This window comes from Dasypus novemcinctus, chromosome 8, assembly GCF_030445035.2.
Source record: "Dasypus novemcinctus isolate mDasNov1 chromosome 8, mDasNov1.1.hap2, whole genome shotgun sequence".
In the NCBI taxonomy this organism is placed as follows: Eukaryota; Metazoa; Chordata; class Mammalia; order Cingulata; family Dasypodidae; genus Dasypus; species Dasypus novemcinctus.
Window position 1 is genome coordinate 32,458,871 of NC_080680.1, and position 19,273 is coordinate 32,478,143.

Below are 19,273 nucleotides of genomic sequence, written 5' to 3' on the forward strand. Positions count from 1 at the left end.
TAGGCAGATGGTGTTGGCCCAGCAGTGGGTGGGATAGTTATGAATTATTTCCTCACTCTGTACATAGTAATGCAGCAGCCAGCTGCCTGCAAGGGGAAAGCCTGGACACAGAAGGCCTCAGGATTATGCTGCAAAAATAATTGGTAAAAGTTAACAAGTGCTTGGAGCTGGGGCTTTAAAATACTGGTGCTGGGAGAATGGATACTCCTATTTGGTTCATTGTTGCAAAGACCCATTGTGTTCTATGTATCATGTTTTTTTCTTCCCACTGTGTCTGATTTTTTTATTCTTTATTTGGACTAGAAATTAAAAGGGCTTATCTATAAACTAAAAACACAAAAATAAACCACAGAAAACAGAACCCAAAACAGACAAGTGTACTCCCTTTTCCTCCACAAAGCAGATAGGAAAACGAACCTCCCATTTTGGGATTTCAAGACTTCCTCTCACTTGATAAATAAGTTAAAAATAATTTTTAAAAGGTATACAGGAAATGAAAGGAAAATATTCTCATTTAATGTTGTGCCAGGCATGGAGATACTAGGTACTCTATTTATATCATTTATTTAATTCCCAGAGTAAACCTCCGTTTTACAAGTGAGGGGAAGATAAAAGTTACCTATGCAAAACTCACACAGCCAGGAGTAGACAGAACTAGAATCCAAATGCATGTCAGCCTGGCCCCAAACTCTCCATACTCTTTTCTACTCAATTCCTTTGCTTCCCTAAAAAGTATCCACCTTTTAACTACATCCAAAATCAGGAACGAGCAGGAACGCTCACTGGGCTTATAGTGGTCAGTTGACTGAGCTGGCTGGAGCGGTGTTGGTGAGATCGTGCCTGTGGCTTCATTCCGCAAGAGCCACAACCTGCACACCTCATAGTTCTGGCTTGCTGCCTCAGAAGGGCACATTGCATCTCCAAAATTCATTCCTACTATTGACACACACAAAAAAAGTCCTGGAGCACCCACCTCCTGTAATGCTATTTCCCTTTGTAAAAGTCAGCAAAGACATTCTGTCTTCTAATGGAATTGAACATTGTTCACTTTCCAGATGAATGTGGTGATACTTTACGGGGTATGGCAGTTGGAAACAATGCAATGAAGAAGAGAATGGGCTTTCCTGCCTGTTAGATTTCAACCTTCCCTCCTACCTCTTAAAATCTCTGTGACTCGAAGTGACCTATTAAGACTCTCTGGTCTCAGCTTCGGCATCTGTAAAATGGGAAGGAATGTGAACCTCATAGCATTGTCTAGAGGACTGAATGAGAACATTAAGCATAAAGCATTTAGGAAGCCACCTGGCACAGAGTTAGCATACCTGAATATTATGTATCATGATTATATTGCTTTTAGAAACACACTGCCATATGGCAAATTTCCTTTCTGTGTTGAAAATGTTTGCTAGCAAGTTAAACATGCCTAGGACATTTCCCATTCATCTACACATGTCAGTCTTCAAGGGCTTTGGGGAAAAGTTACTTCAGGAAGAAGTCCATTTGGGAAGATTTTCTTCCAGAGAAATTTAGACCTGTGCATGTCCTCCCCACGTGTCCATGTTGCCTTCCATTTCCCTTAATCCATCTCCTCTAGAAATCCTTTCCACCACTTTTATTACCAACTCCATTACCTCATTTTCATATGATGCAGTTTTCAAATTAACACAAACCATAGCTCCTTCCTGTTACTGAATAAATTCAGGGAATCTGGTCTGGGCCAGTCCCAAGACAAGGAGTCAGCTGGGATGGAGCCTGTCATCAAAGGACTCGAAAGAAAGAAAAATCTTCCCCACTTGGAACCAGAGCTGTAAAGTTATAACTCTAAAAAAATTCATTGTGTAATTATAATTATGAATCATAAGTCATTGATTGTATCTAATGAAAATATGATTTCTCCCAAAAGGCAATTTGACCATTTTGGAGGGGGAACGGGCTACTTCTCTCATGTTTTAACTGTCTCTTAGAACATTCATCTGTCTTTTTTTTTCCATCGGTTTACTTGTTTTCCTCACTGAGTTTGTTTTGTTTTTGTCTCATAAGGTATGATGAGGAGAGATCTTTTAAGAGAAGTGTGAGGTAAAATCTCCTGATTTACAATCACTCGAGACCCCCTGTGTGTGTTTTACTCGTGGGTGACCTCAACACGCTTCCAGAACAGGAAGTCGTTGCATCCAGCACTGTCCACCGTTTTCTGTCTTTGTCCTGCGTTTGTAAAGCTGTTGAGGTCAGCCTGATTTGCAAACTGAAACCTACTAAACCAGATTCATCCCTGACTTGGCCCAGGCTGCTAGCTAACTTTGTACCCAACAAACTGACTTGGATGTTTTCAGCTTTGTTCAGCCAGCATGTTTCTGATGCCCCTGCAACTTTCATACTTCCCTTATGAAGGAATTTGCAAAGCAAACAGATGTAAACACTGAATGGGAGGAAGTGGCACCGTATTTACTTGACGGATTGTGTCCCAGAGCTCCAGAGGTCTGTTTTTATAAGCACAATCCCTCCACTTTCCTTTGGCTCTGCTTTGCTGAGTGACTCTCTCACGCTCTGCTTGCTTCTTTTTTGTTTCTTTTTTACACCAATAATTTTTGCTCACGCAGACTGGATGAAGAACTGAGGGAAGCATCAGAAGCAGCTAAGTAAGACTTGATTTTCATTTAGCAGCTGGCATGATGTTGGCTTGCTTTTCAGGAGTGAATTGGAAGAAACTGCATGCCTGGTGTTTTATCCTTGCACCTAATGATAAATGCTGCACTTAAAAATTCCCCATTCTCTCCTGATGGATGTGATTTCTGTTGTTCATCAATCTTTTTTCCCCATGATCTCAGTTATTGCAAGGAATGCATTTGTTACTGTTCCTTGATATTTTTTAATGTAGTTGAGATTTTAGGAACCGCAGCAAAAGAACACATCTCACACACTGCCAAACCAATGGTATAACATCCCCAGATGATTATTAAATATAATGAGGCAATCAAACCTCACTAATTCATAATAACAGGGAGAAATGATAGCAAGTCAAAATTTGGAATGCTTTTGTAGAATTAGTTTCTGTCTTTCCAAGATTTAAAAAACAAAACAAAACATTATATAGTGACTTGGAAATATTTCTTAGCTAATAGCCTCTGAGCTATTTAAGTGAAGAGAAAAAAGATCATTACTATTGTTAAAGCATAATTTTCAAAAAATGAAGATTATAACTCCAATGCAAATGTAAAATGAACACACACCAATGATCTTATTCAACTCATTATTAAATGACTGAGCCAGTATGATGTTAAAACCCGTTCTAGGAGCATTTAAGAAGATAGATATTTATAGGCAATTTAATAAAGGGATATTAGGATAAAATTGCTGGGTGAGACAAAAAAACAGATTCTATGCAACAGGGCAATAAACTATAATATTGGGGCTTATCTTTCCTCCTGGACAGAAATTGGGTGCATCTCTACTGGACAAAAATCTGCAAGTTAACCTCTGCCCCTTCAGAGTTATAAAATGGCCTACTCAGTAGAAAGCCCAACCCTGCTCTGAAAGAACATCTAGGAACCTCTTTTTCCTTTTTTCAAGTTATGAATAAATTTTGAACCCTTGTTTGGAGTGGGGGGAGCACATGATCAAGCCCAGTGGTTCATTTTCAGGTACCAGTGAGTGGCACATAACCTAAGAAGGGACACCCAATCCCTGCGGTGGACCTAAGAGTACTGGGAGCAGTCTTCTGCAGAGGCTGCTAAGCAGGCACAGCTTGTGGTCATGCTCCTTCTAGAGCCAAGCAGCAGAAAGCCTATGGGAAGTGGTCATAACGACCTGGAGAAGGACAGTTAAGCAGAGATGAACAAGCAACGACGGAAAGGGGCCTCGTTCCTGCAGTTCTTCCTTTGTTTCTGTGAGGCACCTTAGTGTCCTGCCCAACTCTGGCATAAATGTCTCCTTTGTCTTAACTAAAAAATAAATAAATTTGGACCCTGTAGACAAGTGGGATTTGGAAAGTTTATGGTACTAAGTATGTTAAGCTTCCTTCCTATTTCAATTATTGCTTGTACTGTGAATTTTTACAACCAGTTCCCATTTTCATAGTTATTGAATAAGTAGAAAGCCTGGCCAATGTCCAAAGACCTACAAATCCTGAGTAAATAAGATCTAAATTAGTGAGGTTTTTCTGCATAGCTTGTAAATACCAAGTCCTCATTGAAACTATCCTTTTAGTCATTTTTTTCTACTGCCTGTTTTTATCGCAGGTAACCCATAGAATTATTTACCTATGGTGTGGCTCTTTGAGGTTAAAATTAAAGGAAAGATTTTTTGCTTTAGAAAGTTAGGATCAGTGCAGTTTACTGTTACAGTATTCCTTTCCTCTTAGTTTCTTTCAAAATAACTGACAACTCATTAGATTAGCATAACATAAAATTATCCAAATATTTTACTTGGATAGAATCTTCTCAGTCTCTAAGAATAAGGGAACTAAAATGTTAGGAATCAAGGAACCAAATGTTGTCTTAATCTACACTTTTAGCATTTATCTGCACTCAAAATGCACTGTATCATTCCCAGAGAGAGAAATGTCAATGAGTTTCTCTTTCAGATTCATTTCTGGGGTGGGATGATAACATACTTACAGAGTTAAAGGGCTAATTTCAAGACAAAAGATGGGGGGTGGGGAGCATAATAACTTTGCAGCCAAATCCACTGTAAAGTCAGACTGTCAGGATTTTTTGTTGCCATGAAATTTTGCCTCCTCCAATAGATTTTTTTCCTGGTGGTTTATTCTTTTCCTACTGTATTAGTCAGCCAAAGGGGTGCTGATGCAAAATACCAGAAATTGGTTGGTTTTTATAAAGGGTATTTATTTGGGGTAGGAGCTTACAGATACCAGGCCATAAAGCATAAGTTACTTCCCTCGCCAAAATCTATTTTCACGTGTTGGAGCAAGATGGCTGCCAACGTCTGCCAGGGTTCAGGCTTCCTGGGTTCCTCTCTTCCCAGGGCTTGCTTCTTTCCATGCTTAGGGTTCCTCTCTTCCTGGGGCTCCAGCTTAAGGCTTCACCATCAAACTCCAACATCAAAACTCCAACAACAAAAACCCTCCAACTCTGTCCTTTGCCATGCCTTTTATCTGTGAGTCCCCACCCACCAAGGGTGGGGGCTCAATGCCCTACTGGCACAAGAGGTTTACTTGATTAAGTAATCTGAATCCAATATAATCTTATATACACGGAGGAAAAGACCAGTTTACAAACATAATCCAATATTTCTTTTTGGAATTCGTCAATAATATCAAACTGCTTCACCTGCTTAGCTACCATAGTAAAACAGTTCTTATTTTTGGTTTAGTTGTACAGCTTTCCAGATTTTTTCCTCAAGCCCATTGTTTTGTTCTCTTTCCCACCCCATCCTTCCTGTGTCTAAATGGGCTCAGATGGTCCTGAAATTTCTTTCGTCCTCATACCTAGGACTTCGTAGATGCTTGTAAATTTCTGCTGTGTAAATTAATGAATATGCATGAGATTAAGTTCCTTATTTTTGAGAGGCTAGCCTCCAAATTGTTTATTGTGCATCAGAATCACCTGGACCGCTTGTTAAAACACACTATGCTAGGCTTCACCCCCAACGTTTCTGATTCAGCAGGTCTAGGATGGGCCTGAGAATTTGCATGTCTAACAGGTTCCGGATGATGGCAATGCTCCTGGTTGGGACCTCACTTTGAGAACCGCTGTCTTCAAGTAAAGGGCTAAATGAAAAAATAGACAAATGTCTTTGGATTCAATGGGTAAAATACCAGTCTGAAGAAGGCTCCCCCAATTGATCCTCATTGTGCATATGTAGAACTGAAATATATTTGCGTATTTGAAAATGTGAAAGGAGGGATAATTGTATTCCATTGACCCCACAGACGATTGAAATGCCTCAGAATCCCCCCATTTCAACATGGCAACCATACTTCTCAACTACCTGTCAGCCACTGAAGTGTCCCCAAATCCTTTGATAGAGCGTATATTATGATTTTTGGTTCTGAAAACATGTGGTTAGATTCTAGAAGCCAGAAAGCCCAGGTTCCTTCTATTTACAAATGGGCCCTGATTTCCATATGACCTTTATTAAAAAGTTTCAGCCTGGTCTTAATCAAAGGCAAACACATCTTTTGTCAGGAAACAAAACCTATCTCTCCATTGCTTTGCTTTTTCCCCCCTTAATGTTTTGAAACATCTCCCTTCTCCCACATACACACATACCACCACCACCACCACCACTAAGTGACTTTCAGGAAGTGATTTGCTCAACTGGCCTGATCATTACCTTAAAACTTTATATCTGCAGGAAGGAAAATACTTCAGAAAGATAAATAGTATACAAAGAACTATTCATATTTTGAAACTGGTGACGAATCCATCACTGCCTCGGACTGACAGTATTAAATGGTTTGCAAATTGCTGTTTTCTTTGGAAGAATTACTCAGTTATGCAGAAAACCTGGGTTTGGAAGAGCACCCTTTCCTGATTCCATTCCAGCCTTGCTGGGGATTCTCTATCACACTGTCAACACTTTCTTGGCTGTCATTGTTCACTACAGTTGCCAAATATCCTTCATAAAAATATCAGACCACTAGCAAGAACACTGTAGAGTGAGAAAAATAAAAGCCTTCTGCCCTTCCCAGAGAAATAACCTCTTATGGTTCTCAGCAGAATACCTAATGTTAATAACTGAACCTCTTATATGCAAACAGATAAATGTGCCTGTGAAATTATTCACTTTAAAAGAGGAGCCCTCATTTTAAAAAGATCATAGAATCCCTTTAAATCGTGTATTTACCAATAATAAAATATTTACCAGAGGGAAATAGTCAAATTTGAATTGGACTGTTACTCAAGAGTTAATATACAGTACCAGGTATTAGCTAGGAATTAATATTTAGCACAAATATGAAGATGACTACAAAAAAATGTAAAAAACACATATATTTGATTATTTTACATAATTACATCTTTTTTCTTGGGCACATTTAGTTTAGATTAACGTTGGGACTCATTTGTCTTGTTGGAACACAGCTCAGCTGTATGGGGTTTTAGTGACCTGTTGTTTTCCTGTAGTAACCATGAAGAAAACTGGAATGGGAATTCTTTCTTTTAGTGTCTTGGAAAATCCTCATTCTTGTGCAACTGAAAATAAACTGTGTTCATGTGTAAATAAAATTAGGTTGCTCATGGGATCTTCCTTTGTGTATAAAATATTTTAATACCTGGGCTGCAAATAAAACTTTGCAACATTTTGTTCCCTGAATGAAATAGATTGAAAAATCAGGGGAAAAATGACAAGGATAGAGGAGGTGTTCAGAGTTTTTAACCTCCGTTTAGGTTTCTAAATCATGGCTAATGACTGTATTTCAACTCTGATGGTAAAAGAATTGCAACTTAATTTATTGTCTGTTCAGGTGTAGATTTGCTCACTATTAACAACAGCACCTTCAATGCTTTGAATGCGCCAAATCTGTTGTGCTTACAAAGTGCTAACAATGGAGAAAATGTTTACTGCTTCTTGTTTTTCCCTTGCACTCAGAACTAGCTGCCTTTACAATGATCCAGAAATGTCTTCTATGGAGAAGGAGTAAGAATTCCCCATCAATACCAGCTACGTGGCTGCCTGTGATGTTGTTTGGCTGGGCTATTACAGGAAAAAAAAAACGTTGAGGATTGGGTAAACCCCTTTTAGATGTTCAGTGTTTATGATCTCTATTCCTGAAATTAGCAAACTTAAAAGGAAGTTTGCCAGCTTAACACACTGTCATGATCACCACTTAAGTTCCTTGCAGGACAACGTGAGTCTTTACATACATTTTTTTTGTCCAATTCAAAAATGACGGAGGATAGAAACATTAGAGCCAGATGTAAGAATATTTGGGTGAGAGGAATACACCTGTGCCTTCTGTATTACAGCATTTATTTAAATTAGTGGAGGTTTGGGAGCAGGTATAGTTCAGTGGTTGAGCACCTGCTTCCCATGTACAAGGTCCTGGGTTCAATCCCTGGTACCTCCTTAAAAAAAAGAAAACAACAGCACATAAATTAGTGAAAGCGTGGACATCTATTCAAACAATATTTTTGGTGAATGGGAGAGAAAATGTCCTTGTTTTGAAAATTCCAGGAGGCATTTGAGTCTGGATGGAGCTGTGGGAATGATCTAGTCTACTGATTCTAGGAGAAATGGAACACATCGTGAGTTCTTACCATGCTCTGAGCTCTGTGTGAAAAGCTTCATGTGCAGTAACTGATTTTTATCCTCAGAATAAGCCTTAAGAGGTACACTTTACAAATAAGGAAAGAGGAACATAAAGAGATTTGACCATTGCAACATTTTGCAGTTGTAAAAATGGGCCAGAGCTAGGATTTGAACTGCAGCAGTGTAGTTCCAGAGCCAAAGATTTTGAAATCAGAAAGAGGTGGTCTCAATACTGAAATGTGTGTGCAATCTCTGCTCTAACTAGCCTAGAGAGGACAAAATCACTCACCCTGGAGACTTGTGGCCAAATCAGTTTCAGGGAATAAACTGTGGTCACCAGTGTGCTCTCAGAATTTGCTGTCCAGTCACAGGCTCTTAATGTAGTTGCAGTTGTGGAGATTTAAAAATTGTTCTTTCTCCACGGAATCCAGAAGGAGAGGCAAAGATCAAACTTAAATGTGTCTGCTCGTATCACTTTTGTGCATGTGCATTCCTTTCCTTTTCCTCAAGGTCCAAAGAGGAATTGGAAAATCACAGCGCAATCTCTCTGCAAGTGCCATCTTGACCTTACAGCTTAAAGGAAGTTTATGCACAAAAACACCAGAGAGATGGTCCCAACTGAAAAGTACGCAAAGAACTTCAGTGAAGGAGGCGTCTGGAAAAATGCTGTTATTTTTCTGAAGGTCACACTTGTCCCACTCTTTCAGATAGGACAAAAGTGCTTCGGCAGTTGCAAAAATACCTTAATTTCTGGCTCAGTCCTTTCCTCCCTCAGTTAAACAGTGTCCCCTGGAGCTAAGTTCTGCGCCTGCAGTTAATGAACGTGAATTCGAATTTCCTGACTCCAGCTCCTCGTACAGGCCTAATTGCTGCTACATCTTTGGGTTTACCCACTCCTTTGCCTGCCTTGTCTATTTTGTCTCTAATTTGTATATAGGGCTGTTTGGGTTGGGGAAGGACTGGCCAAGGTTTTTTGCTGCCTTTCTGGCTTTCTTTAATATTCGAATAAGGGATTTCATTTACCTTCCCCTGGCTCCTATGCACTGCAGGCCTGCAGGAAGAGGAAAGAATTCTGAATCCTGTGTGGAAACATATTATACCTTCTGGAGCTAGTCTTAGGTGGATAAACTGCAAAATGGGCTAAAGCTCATACAAGGGCTTTGTCAGGAAAAGAATAAAATGAAATGTGTGTCAATATATTTCCTGAGGGAAAGGAAGGTGATGCCCGTCTCCCCGTCTTTTTACATCAGTGTTAAACAACAAAGTCAGACACTTTGTAAAGAAGCTCCCTTAACACATTTGAAGTGAAAACGGCCTGTAGTAAAATTACCAGACGGTCACTTGACTCACTGGAAAGTTGGTCATAGAAAACTAAACCCCCCTGGCCAATGCTGAAGAAAACTCCTTTCCTACTCAATGCCGATTAAAAGTTGTGTTTTTTTTCAAAAAGGGTGCTATTTTTTCAAGTAGTAGGTACTTATCTCCTTCACTTTGGTGTTTGAATCTTATTTATTCATTTATGTCCTAAATCTGCTGAAAAACCTTTTTAATGAGAAGACTTAAATTAGTACCATTGTGGGTAGGTTTAATCAGCTCCAGGAGATGCCTCTTGTCTCACAAGCTCAGCTTCAGCATGACTTTCTGTTTTTACTTGTAGGAAAATTGTCCCCCTTTGGCTTTCTGTTGCTTCTTCCATAAACAGGGTATATGGGTTTCAGTCTCTCATGGTTTTTTATATCAAAAGCTGAAAGAATGAATGAAACCCTAAAATGTTTATAAAAAGGTCAGTATGAATAAATTGTTTTGAGATGGCCATCCTCATGGAAGTGTTGTTTCACATTTTATTCAGTGGCCTAGATGGTGAAACAAAGTGACTGCGCTTTCAGCTTCACAAGATGATTTCAAATAACCCACATTCACACTTTTCAGACAGGGTGCTCCAAAGCTTGGTTTAGTAAATAACTCTTCCAGGGTTAGTAAATAACCCTGTGTGTGTGACAAAGAATAAAATTACAAACTTTAAAGCAAATTGAATACTGGCTCCTGGGAATAACTGCAGCCAGGAAGTACATTTTAGTGGCAAAAACAAGTTCAAATATAAAAATGACCCGTTTGATAAAATGATATTAGAAAAGGATGTAGGTGGCACAGTGGATTGAAATAGGACATCTCCATGGTAAAACGCTGCAGATAAGAAAACAAGTCAGACTCTTGGGGGGAATTAAAAAAGAGATTAAGTTCAGGATGACCTGGCCTCTCTCAACACTAAGTATAGCCAGGTTCTGAAAACTCCCGAAGGAGACAAGATTATTGCAAGTACAGTAATTAAGCAGAGAAATGATTTCCCCATTTCAAAAAACACCAAGTAGTTGTTGCTGCTGCTACTACTATTAAGAAGAATTTAACACTCAGTGTTCACTGTGTGCAAGCAGTGAGACAAGTATGATTGTCCCAATTTCCAGATGCAGAAATGGAAAACCTGCCAAGGTCCCACAGCTCCGTGGCGGTTTTTTTCACAGGGTATTTCAAAATAAACTGGATGGTCAGGAAAGGGGATTAGCAATGGCTCTAATTTCTAAAGCTACTAGACTGAACACTGTCCAGATGCTACAGATCCTACCACCAAAGTACAGCAACCTTTGCAACAGATGGAGTTATTTGACTCCGGAGGGCAGAGGGAAGTGTAATCCACAGATGCTTCCCAAACTGCCGTTTCCAAACCAGTCCTTTTCCTTTTTCTCTCATGATTAAAATTCTCTCTCTTCCTGTTCACTGGCTTGCATGTTCTCTTTCTCAACGGTGTAGGTGCCAGGGAGTTGTGAGACGCTTCGCTAAGAGGCAGAAGAAAGACACATGTAGCCCAAGGAACTTTTAAAATTACTCCCTACATATATAGGAATCTCTTAGACATGTTTCAAAACAAGCTTTTCATGGTTATATGCACCCACCTCATTAAGCTAGGCTGATTCTTGCAGGCAAGTCCTCTGGCTCCTAGAAAATAGTGGATTTTTAAATTTTTTATTTTTTATTTATTTTTTTAACCACTTTGTACTATTTAGCACTTGTCAGGCATTACTTGTTTCAGGCAGATCATTTTACTGGGTCCACAAGGAAAGCTTCTTTACTAAAAATAGATTCCTTATTTCCCAAGTGGAATAATATTCCTTATCTCAATCTACTCTAGGAATGAGCCTCTAAAAGGAGTCTTTAGTCTCCCTGGATCAATGTGAAATGGCATAAAATGCTTCCTGAACACTTCTCTAAAAATAAACATTCCATATTTTAGAGAAAGACTTGGCAGCTAGCAGTGGATTGTATTTTACCAGATTTTTCTAGTTTAAGAATTTTGCATGATTTATTTTAAATAAGTCTTTTGAGGAAAAAGCAAACACGTGCCACCCGAATCATGACAAAGTAGGTCTCATTCAGTTTCTCATATTTCTTTCTCTTTTTTTTTTTTTACTTCCCTTAAAAGTATTGACCTGAAGCTGAAAGAAAAACCCTAGTTGGCTGTGGCTGGAAGAAAAGGATGCTTTTCTGCATCGTGGTCCTGTTGAAACATATCTACCTGGAAGACACAGAGCTGATGTTATTTTTTTTTCCACTTTGCAGTACCTGGTGCCATTCTAAATTTCTAAGGGAAAAACAGTAAGGGAATTTGTTTACTCTTAACATGTTTTATGAAATTGTGTGTATTTTCCTATTTTGCCAATTATGTGCCTCAAAGATTTTAGTTGAACCTTAGCAAGAAGGCAAGACCTTCTATTTCAGTATTTCATTATCCTTTGGTACAGTGGTATTTTGTCCCTTAGGCTGGTATTTACCAATAAGATAACTTTAATCCACTGGTAAATGTGAGTGGATTTGTTTCTATAGATTAGCTGGGCTTCTCCTTGGTGATCATTTTAGATTTAAAGGCCACAAACACTCACCTTTCCCCAGGAAAGCTGTCCGTGCATAGCTCCACCTCTAGAATCCGAAACTTCGAACAGCTACAAACTAGAACACGTGTGAAGCCAACATTAGCTAGATGCCAGCTTTGTTATTGTCCACACGCGTCTTTAACTTCTCAGTGGCAAGCCAGTCAATTTTAACTATCAAATTAGACATCACTTTTAATGTGGAATTGGTCTTTTTAAAAATTATCATTTCTGTAATTAGTGGTGAAGACCTCCACATTGAGAAACTTAAGGATCCTTACCCTGATTCGGGATAGCTGTCTGTGCTTCAGTTCATAAATTTGGTTCAAGATGTTCATCTTTCCAACCCAGAATGTAAGTGGCAAGGACTGCCTAAGGATAATGCAGCCAACTCAGAAATTCATTTTTTGGTAACATTCTATTACCTAAACATCTTTCTCCATGCACTATCAAAAGTCATTGCTTTAAAACACCCTAATCTGATTACAGTTTTAAAATTAAATATGAGTATGTACTATCCCTTATGCAATTATTTCTTTCATAGGCTTGCTATGCCCTGTAAAATCCCAACTTGATTTCACATCTGTGGGCCTCTCACACAGGGGTCAGCAAACTAAGCCCAAATTCAGTGCCCCTCCTGTTTTTGTATGGCCCTTGAACTTGGAATGGTTTTTACATATTTTAATGTTTGAAAAGCCTCCAAAGAGGAATAATATTTCATGACATGTAAAAATTATGCCCATTTCAGTATTGCTACATAAAGCTTTATTGGAACACAGCCACCCTCATTTGTTTACATATTACCTCTGACTGCTTTCACTGTACACCTGCAGAGTTGAGTCGTGTAGCAACAGAGAACATGCCTCACAAAGCCTAGAACACTGACCATCTTTACAGAAAAAGTTTGCCGACCCCTAGCACATAAATCCTCCTCCCCACATTTGTATTTAGTTTCCCTGACAGAATTGACAAATACAGCTGTAAATTAATTTCTTTTAAAAAGAAGCGGGTGGTAGGTAGGTGCTTTTCGGCATCCAGAGAGAGTAAAACTCATGACCTTCGGAAGAGACCTCTGGCCATGAACGCACTGCTCAGTTTGTGTTTGCAAGACCCAAAGTGAAGCCTCCTTAAAAGCTCCTCTTTAACTGTTGGCATGCACTGCTGAGGTCCTTGCCTTACTCTGGAAACCACTTCTTATCTCCACAATCACCTACTACGAACAAGCTAGCAAAAATAGAAATGTAGTGGAGGAGAGGGGGTTCCGCCAGGTTCTCAGGGTGGTAACTGCATGGGGGACAGCTGTCCTGGACGCTTGGAGCCCCGGGGTTAAAGAGCCCTGAACCACCCTGGAGCAGACACCTTTGCACAGCTGACCAAGTTTCACAGACTGTTTTTGCTTCGTGTGCAGTGCCCACAGGTGCACCCATGCTCGCAGCCCAACTCTCTTCCCTCCTTAACACGAAGCCAGGGTCTGTATCTTGTTGAACTCTGATCTTTGGGGCCTCCTCCCTCACACCACGTACACTGTCTGATAGAGAGACCCTAGACGTCACCCTCTGCCTAACTCCTAACCATGCTCCCTTTCGCTCTCAGTAGTATCCCATTTTGGAAGGTAAATTACATGGTCACCCTAGTCATAAGAAGCTATGAAGAATCCTGGGTTTAATTTCCTAATGGAAACCTGAGGTCATAGCCAACCAGAAAATGCAATGATCTGAACACTCACAATTTTTTTTTTTACCTTGTCTATCCTGTTAATGGAAGCCTACTCAGGTGATATGCTGTTTGAAGCTTCATCTTCCTATGCAGAAATTATGAGCACCTTTCACAGTCAATACTTTTGTTTGGGCTGTTCTATGGGCTGTTTAACCGTTTTGATACTTAGACATCTGCTATTTGTCGTCTTCAAAAGACAAGTTAATTTAATTGCACGTGTTAGAGAAAAAGCGACCATGTAAACTCCATCCAAATAAATAGAATCTTAGAGGAATCCTGAAAAAAATAATCACTATGCAGATACGCAGACAGATGTAAACCATCATGTATTCCCACTGTCAGGCTCTTGCATTCTCAGCATTCTTGCTTAGGTTCTGACTTCTGGGAACTGCTTTGCACTTTTCCTATAGGTTTGTAGTTAAGAGAAGCAAGAGGTCATTGGGGCAAAGTATGTTTGCCAAAAGTGGCAACTGCCTTTCCTATCACTCCCTGATTAAGTGAAGAGCAAAATCTGCATGAAAAGATACTGTCAGGGAATGAGAAAGATTATTTGAGGTCTAACAGCTAAGTGTGGAGGGAAACCCTGAAGTTCCTGTTGAAGCCATACAATGTTTTATGGGTCACCCTCTAAGACACACTCTGAGATGTGTGAGGATGTTACTACTCGTAGCCTTTGTGAATAAGATATTTTAAGGATTCAATTATGGTACTATGTGTGCAGCTCTCATCACAATGCCTCAGTAGTCTGCTCCCTTAGAAATGCTTAGATGTGCACAAATTAATCTTTTATATATTTAAAGTTTTTTCTACCATGTATTGGATTGCTTAGAATAAAGTATCTATTAGACTTTGTTTTGGCAAATAAATACATGAATTCTCCCTAGTGTGGATTAATAACATAAAAATATGTAACAACACTATAGCCTTTCGGTATAAGTAAGAAATAAAAATTTATTCCGCATTTCATGGTTCCTTTCTTTGAGACGGCAAGACTCTCTCGCTAGCTTCACTTTGCAGCAGCTTTATCTGGACATCAGTCTAGCTGGGCGCTCAGTGGTTGGCAACAGTATACATTTTCACTTTCCTTTTCTCTCAAACTTCATCCCCTTTCCATTTTTACCTTTCCTGTCTCAGAGTTCAAGGGACAAAGCTTTCAAAATATGTTGTTGACCCTCTGGGTAAGTAATGTTTCCCTTTGGAGGGTTGTTTCATGGCTACTTGATTTTGAAAACTTTTCCATTCTCTGTCCCTTGCCTTTTCATGGCCTTGGTTTATTTTTAAATTAAAACGTATTAAATGCTATTTTATTTTTAGTTTTTTTCCTTTGTTTTTTTTTTTCACTTTCATAACCCTCAGGTAAAACCAGGGTTGGGAATCACCACTGTTCTATCTTAAAAATAAAAAATAATTCCAAAAAAACGAATAAACAAGTGTGTATCTCTGCCTCTCAGGACGTTGTTGGACTCACTGATAATAAGACTTTGCTTTACAAAAGGTGAGCTATTACACAGTTCTCAAGATCGAGGAATTCATTCTGGTGGATATTGTCCTCCACACAAGGGAGAGAAGGAGAAGAAAGGGCAAATGATGAGCACACAACCACAAGAGGGGCCACCACATTCATTCTGCCATGGGAGTGGAAACTGAAGGCGAGCTAAGTTCCAGCACTAGGGGAAAGCATGGGTGAAATGCGGTGGAGACTAAGCAGCTGACGGAAGAATAAACCACGTGCTCACAGAGCACTGCTTAAATCATAGGGTGGGCAGAAAAGTGGAAAAGCAAATCTGTATTTATAGCATAATGCCATTGTGTCATTTATAAACCAACACACACACACACAACACCAACTTTTAAAGAAAATCCATGTATATTTAAGAACTTAGTTCACAGGTTAAGCGTGGGGATAAAGATAGGAGCCTAATTAAAATTCAGAATCAAAAGGAGCCTTTTATGGACTGATGATGATGTATTAGGCACTGAGGATGTGATAACTTGGCTGTCTTCACTGAAATTAAAAACAAAGAAAATGAAGACACTCCAGAGTTTCAGCCATAAATCATGGAAAAGCTGTGGTAAGGCCCTTTAGGTCCCTGAGGGGCTCGTTTCTTGGGCAGCTTCCCTTGTGCTTGTACCATTTCTCTGCACTGGCTACAGCAGTTGGCTGCAGCTTGCCAGGAATAAGTTCAGAGCCTGCCCTGGGTTGCATCACTCTGTACAGTCATGGAGCTTTTAATTAAACCACTGTTGCTGACACATCAGTCTTCATGCAGCTGTGGTTTTATAGAGCAAGGAGACTGCCTCATGAGGCTAATTTTCCTAGAGAGAATTCAATTCCATGATTCCAAAATAACTCTCTCTAACTAGGGAAAGTGACTTCTTTTTACAAAGTGCTATCTATTCTTTCTCAGTCTTCCCCCCAGCCAGGGACCTGCAGCCTTTAGACACTTGATCTTGCCCTGCTTGTGAAGCTCCTTCCGTTTAGATTGATGAAGCGAACTAACCTCTTTTTGTTATCTGTTGCTCCATAGCAAATTATCCTAAATTTAGTGGCTTAAAATTTTACCCATTTATTTTCTCACAGTTTCTGTGGGTCAGAAATTCAGGCACAGCCTAACTGGGTCCTCCATTTCGGGTCTCCTAAGGCAATGACCCGCAATTTCTCACAAGACTCGAGCAAGATGCAACTGGGACAGAATCAACATCCAAGCTCACTCACTCGGTTGTTGGCAGTTTCTCAGTGGTTGTTGGACTGAAGGCTCATTCCTTGCTGACAATTCACTGGAGGTCTCCCTCCATTTCCTGCCATATTGGCCTCTCCAACATGGTAGCTTGTTTCCTCAAAACCAACAAAAGAGAGAGAGAGACTGCTAGCAAGATAGAAGGATTAACGATTTGTAAACTAATCATGGAAGTGACATCCCATCACTTTTGCTGTATTCTTTGGTCAGAAGCAAGTCACTACATACAGCCCACACTGAAGGGGAGAGGATTACACAAGGGCAAGATATCAAGAGAAGGGAAAATTGAGAGGCATCTTCGGAGTCTGCCTACCATACCTTCTGTGTCACCTGCAGATTCCTCTTTTTTGAGTTTCTTGCTCTCCTCTCGTCTGTAAGTGAAGGTGTTTGTTTCTCCCTTCTTTGCTCTTTCTGCTGTTTCCCCCATGACTTCAACTAGCACATCTCTTCAGATTATTCAAGTGCTAGTTTCAACCTCAAATTCCAAACCTGCACCACCATTATTTTCCCACTCAGTCTCTGGGACCATTCTCTGAAAGAGAAATTAAATCCCGCCTCTTCTTGAAACTATTGAGACCATTTCTCCACTATTCACTTGTCTTTGAAATCACACATAATGGAATTCAGATCCTGGCTTTGTTCACTAACTGCATGACTTTGGACAAATTAATTTCTCTGGGCTTAGTTTACTCATTTTTAAAATATGGGTAAAACTGCCATCTTATACATTTATGTAAGAATTAAATGGGATGTAAATGCCAGTCTAGTACTTAATACATAAAAGACATTCAACAAATATTAGTTCTCTTCCCCACCCTTTTCTTTTCTTCATCTTCCCACTCACCCAGCTTTTCTCTATTAACCTGCCAAGCTCTCCAAATCGACTCCCAACCCCACCTTTAGTTTCCTGTCAAGTATGTCAGCATCTCACTTCCTCTCTCACCCCCTCTTCTACTAATTCTCTTTAACCCTTCCCTCCTCTTCTCTCAGATATAGCTATTTTACTCCTATTCTCTGCCTTATTCTAGCTCCTTCACCTAGCTCCTTGCAAACTTTCCATTTCTTACCTTCTTTCAATTTGCCTTGTCCTTTTTTTTAATGGGAAAGTATTATCTTTTTTTTTATTGTCTTTTTTTTTAAGATACATAGATCACACAAAATGTTACATTAAAAAAATAAGAGGTTCCCATGTAGCCCACTCCCCACCCACCCCTACTTCTCCCACATCAACAACCTCTTTCATCAGTGTGACACATTAATTGCATTTGGTGAATACATTCTGGAGCACTGCTACACTGCATGGATATAGTTTACCTGCCTTGTACATTTATTTTGAAACCATTTTAGACTTGCAAGAACAGAAGAAGAAATTACTTTACCTGAAACATTTGAGAGTAAGGTATCTATATGATGCCTCATCACCTTTGAATGCTTTAGTGTACAATTCCTGCAAATAAGGACATTTTCCTCATAACCCAATAAAACTATCAAAACAAGGATATTAACATTGAAACATTACTACTGTCTAATCTTCAGATGCCATTCAAATTGTGCCTGTTGTCTCAATAAGCATCCTTTATAGTAAAAGGATTCAGTTCAGAATCACAAATTGTCATGTCTCTCTCTAGTCTCCTTTGCTTTGGAACAACTCTTCAGTCTTTCCTTGACTTTCATAACCCTGACACTTATGAAGATTGCTTACAGTTATTTTGTAGTAGATGCCTCAATTTGGGTTTGCCTGATTCATGCACATGATTAAATTCAGGTTACCCATCTTTGGCAAGAATATCTCAGAATTATTTTGTGTTCTTCTTATTGCATCCTGGTAGTTTTCACTTGGAGCACTTGATTACAGTGATGTCTGCAAGGTTTTTCCACAGTAAAAGTACTTCTCTTCCCCTTTTTAAAGAATGACTACTTTGTTGGGAGATACTTTGAGTGTGTAAATATCCTGTTGCTCATCAAACTTTCAATCAACTTCCAATTTATTAATTTATTTATATCAGCATGGACCTCATGGAATCCTATTTTATTCAACAGGTTATAATCCATTACTATTATTATTTATTTTGATCCTCACATTGTCCCAGATTCAACCAGTATGAGCCCCTTTAGTCTGGCTTCTGTGTACTTTGGCATGTCTCTATCATTCTTGGAATACTTCCTTATTTTCTAACACAAGATGTTCCAGTCTCATCTTGTATTTACCCTGCCCCAGCCCTGGAATCATTTCTTCAAAGGGCTTTGGTTCCCTTAAGTGGAGAATGATACTTAGAAACTAAGCTCTGAATGCTAGGCGTGTTCTTTACTAGTTGGGTGTCATTGCTTCCAAGACCTCTTAGTAGACAGAACTAAGCAAGGGAACACACACACATATCTATTCTATATTTATTTCTACATCTATCTATCTATCCATCCATCCTTCCATCCATCCATCTATCTATTGAAATCCATGGCTTAAACTGATACTTCCAATTCCAATCCAAAATTACAAGGTTTATTCTATCTCTCCGTTTTCATAATGACAGCCATCTTTTCCAATGGTGAGAAACCTGGATACTGTTATCCTCAATATATTTATTACTTAGTCAATCCCCCTGCACGTAACCAATTTTCCATTCTGGCCGTGCCCTCTACCCTGTGCTGACTATCATTCCACCTCCCTCAGGCTCTGACATCCTGCACCAGGCT

General features: G+C 39.5%; 1 protein-coding gene across 9 annotated transcripts in view; it reads left to right on the forward strand.

Moving 5' to 3' along the window:
* PRUNE2 (prune homolog 2 with BCH domain) overlaps nucleotides 1–14,805 on the forward strand; it is a 321,035-nt gene extending 306,230 nt beyond the window's left edge. Inside the window, exons 17-20 of one of the 9 annotated variants that reach the window (XR_011649380.1) lie at nucleotides 2,041–2,076; nucleotides 2,598–2,636; nucleotides 7,549–7,686; nucleotides 11,684–14,805. Coding sequence is in view for 7 of the 9 variants with exons in the window: in XM_058301632.1 (XP_058157615.1) it covers nucleotides 2,041–2,076; nucleotides 2,598–2,636; nucleotides 7,549–7,596; nucleotides 11,684–11,714 (154 nt within the window). In the remaining 2 variants the exon portion in view is untranslated. Of the gene's footprint in view, nucleotides 1–2,040; nucleotides 2,077–2,597; nucleotides 2,637–3,638; nucleotides 3,760–7,548; nucleotides 7,687–11,683 lie in introns of those variants that run through there. The other 8 variants (XM_058301632.1, XR_011649381.1, XM_058301634.2 and 5 more) reach the window with 8 other exon arrangements.
* Nucleotides 14,806–19,273: the final 4,468 nt, after the last annotated feature.